The sequence below is a fragment of the Nycticebus coucang genome, chromosome 3 (assembly GCF_027406575.1).
Source record: "Nycticebus coucang isolate mNycCou1 chromosome 3, mNycCou1.pri, whole genome shotgun sequence".
Classification (NCBI taxonomy): Eukaryota; Metazoa; Chordata; class Mammalia; order Primates; family Lorisidae; genus Nycticebus; species Nycticebus coucang.
The window spans coordinates 53,700,964-53,704,435 of record NC_069782.1 but is presented as its reverse complement, the minus strand read 5'-3'; the positions used below and the strand labels follow the sequence as shown (position 1 = coordinate 53,704,435).

Genomic DNA, 3,472 nt, shown 5'->3' with positions numbered 1-3,472 from the left:
TGAGATATGTTGATTTGGCGTATATTGATTGTTTTAGAAAAAAACAGCTTGACTATGGGTCAAAATGTTTATAATTTGACATTTAATTCAGACCAATTAGCTTATTAGATGAGAACTCTCTCTATATATATGATCAATTGGCTTTACTCTGTTCTATGGCTATAGTTCCGCGACACTGGGAAAGGCGACACTCCATTAATCTGGAGAGGGGGAAGAGAGGGTCAAAAAGCCAGCAGTCCATGACCCTTGCTGGAGATAGCGCTTGGAAGGCGAGTTGTGTTGACAAGCATTTCTGGCATCAGCTGAGTATAGTTTGGTTTCAGTCACTAGGAATGGAAAGTAGTGTGAATTCTAGGTGTCTAATAGAAATATGAACTTGTTACTATAGGAGTTAGACATGTCTGACCTACAGGAATAAACATAACACATTCAGTGATGGAAGGGGACTTCTGGCAGTCTGATCAGTGTGTGGAAGGCGACAGCAGGAAGGGGTTGTGCAATGTCATGGGCTGTTCTCTTCCTCTGGTTTAGCAAGAAATATTTCTGGTAGGAAGACAGACATGAAAACAATCTTACTGTATAATGTCATTTTGGAAACAAACTTTACTGGGCTGAGATGCTTTAATGGGAACAGTACTTCTTAAAAGCTCAGTAATATACATACATATATATACATTTATTATTATTATTTTTTTGCTATTTTTGGCCAGGGCTGGGCTTGAACCTGCCACCTCTGGCATATGGGGCCGGCACCCTACTCCTTTGAGCCATAGGGCTGCCCATCAGTAATATATTTTATTTAAGATGATACTTTTTGTGTCCTTGTTTGCTGAAAAAGTTCAAGCACATGAAGGGTTGTGTTATTAAATCACCCACTGACAGCAATTTCTTTAAAGTTCATATATTCATGGGAAAGTCGCAGTTTACATACTTCCAAAAACCAACGGCCAAAATACCTAGGTTTATGCACTGTGAAAAGACCCTGTAAAAATCAAATCAGAACAAAGGCAGAGCTCCTTAGACTAAAGAGGCAGAGACTTCATATATATACACCACAACCTTGCGATTCAAATTTCAAAGTGCTTGTTTCAAGTGAACAGATTTCTCACCTATTACCTTTAACCTAATAGGAATCTCGAAGTGTGGTTTCCCTCTAAGGATGTGGAGCTGGTTCAGCTCCCTTCTGGCTTGTTGGTGTGAACAAGCAACAGCTCTGCGGGGAAGCCCCTGGGGGGACCAGGACGAGGCTTGACTGGAGGGAGCCTGCACTGCCGCAGAGAGGGTCTGCTTTCCAGAGCTTCCAATGTCGGTGACAGGATACTGTTGGGACCAGACCTGGGGTCAAACCTTTTAGGGGAAATAACTAAATCAATGTGAACCACTGTCACATTCAGAGGCAGATGGATTCCACCAAGAGGCGTTCCCAGTCAGGGCTCTTTGCAGTAGGCGCTGAGCTGCTGCGGGAGAAGTTTCATCTTGAGCTTTTGCAACAAAATCCTTTTTTCTGTGAGTCTGACTTAGGGACTAGGTAAAAATATCCTTTTCCATGGCCTGAATCAGTAACAATGCATTGATACTCTTTATGGTCATTCATGGTAAAGAAAATATATCCTGCAAGGCGCAGGCCGCCTGTGCATTTAGTGAGTTCTATAAAGAATATCTTATTTGAAGAGCTCTTGAGCCCCACAACCAGCCACTCTGGACCTAAGTGTCCCATCCCAGGCTCTTCAGTATTTCAAAATTTCTGCCTGGAGAAGCCGCTTTCTTGTAGAGAAGTTATGCTTACTCTGGGTCGTCATATGCCGTCAGCAGCGTGACAACTTCCCTCTGGAGAGATGCTGTTGGCCAGAAATGTGCTTTTCCCTGTGTGATGTGACTGTGGCATGTCACCTAGCTTTCCAAAAGCCCCTGCTGGCAGAGTCACCCAAGGAGACGCAGCATAGTCCTGTCCACTCTAATGAGGAGATCTCTGGAACATTCTCAGCATTGACCTGTAAGTGAAGCTCCTCAGGAGTTGGCAGGAGGGGTTGGGGGAGATGGGGCAGGGGCCTGTGGCTCCTGGCTTTCCTCTTTGACTAGCGCATAACGCCGGGCTTTTCTGGGGTCGGGCTCCGGTGTCTCCTCTGCCCATCTTCCCACTCGGCGCACACCTTTCGCCACCTTGGGTGCATTCCTGCAAGGATTGTGGTCATAGATGACCAGCTTCAGGCTCGAGAGGTGGGCCAGGCTGGGGAAGTGCTGGATGCTGTTCCGGTCCACATCGATCACCTCCAGGAAGGGCATGTGAAGCAGCACCGGGGGGAAGCTGGTCAGCCGGTTGCCCGACAGCCAGATGGTCCTTAGCTCCTGGAGGCGCCGGAGCTGGCCTGGCAGCAGACGCAGGCCATTGGAGCCGGCATGCAGAGTCTTAAGGAGACTCAGCTCGCAGACCACGTCCGGCAGCTGGGTGAGGTGGTTGGCCTCGATCCACAGGGTCCGCAAGTTCTGGAGCAGGCTCAGCTCCCTGGGGAGGCCACAGAGCTTGTTGTTGCCCAGGTAGAGGATGCAGAGCTGTTTCAGGGTGCACACCACCTGGGGCAGAGCCTTGAAGTTGTTGAAGTCCAAGGCCAGGATCTGCAGGTTCTGCAGCTGGCCCAGCTCCGGAGGCAGGCTGTGCAGGTGGTTGTCACTCAGGTAGAGCTTGACCAGGGTCCCGAAGGAGCACAGGTGCAGGGGGAGGCGGCGCAGCTGGCTCCCACTCAGGTCCACCATCCTGTCTAGCGGCATCTCGCGAAGATCTCCGACCACGAAGCTCTGGCAGTGCTCAGCAGGGATGAAGGCCACCAGGGCCCTGATGGTGTTCCCCATGAGGAGGCCGCCTCGAGTGGGGCTGGCTCGGCTACTGCTCTGGGACCTGCCCTTCCCCATTATAACCTGGGACTTCGTGACAGAAACCAGTCTCCTTGACAGAGAAAAGTGCTCCTGATAGCAGCCTGAGTGTCCGGCGACAGGCCCAACACACAGGCGGGGGTGGCAGGCCATGTCTGTCTCACATGCCTGCCTCACATGCCTGCCTTTAATCACCTAAGCCCCAGGCTCCTTTATCTACTTAAAAAAAAATTTCAAGATAAAAATAGCTTTGGTGGCTTTTTACTAAGGACAAAATATTGATACATTACATAAAGGTGTAAGAAGAAAGTGGAAAACCCCCTTCATTATATACTTCCTATGTTAAAAATACTGGGAGCATTTTTTTGCTACAGGTATCAAACTGGCCTTTTTGCTACAGGTATCAATTTGTTTTAAATATTTGCAATTTAGAGTCTTATTTTTTTTATCATAACATAGCATGGACAATTTTTTTTTCCTTTTGAGACAGAGTCTCACTTTGTTGCCCTCGGTACAGTACGGTGGCATCACAGCTCACAGCAGCCTCCAACTCCTGGGCTTAAGCTATTCTCTTGCCTCAGCCTCCCGAGTAGCTGGGACTCCA

At 48.4% G+C, this 3,472-nt stretch overlaps 1 protein-coding gene across 1 annotated transcript; it reads right to left on the bottom strand.

Annotated features, from left to right (window-relative positions):
* Window positions 1-1,871: 1,871 nt before the first annotated feature.
* Window positions 1,872-2,847, bottom strand: LRRC10 (leucine rich repeat containing 10). The gene has a single exon (XM_053586062.1). The coding sequence runs from the start codon at window positions 2,845-2,847 to the stop codon at window positions 2,008-2,010; it is 840 nt and encodes a 279-aa protein (XP_053442037.1). The 3' UTR covers window positions 1,872-2,007.
* Window positions 2,848-3,472: the final 625 nt, after the last annotated feature.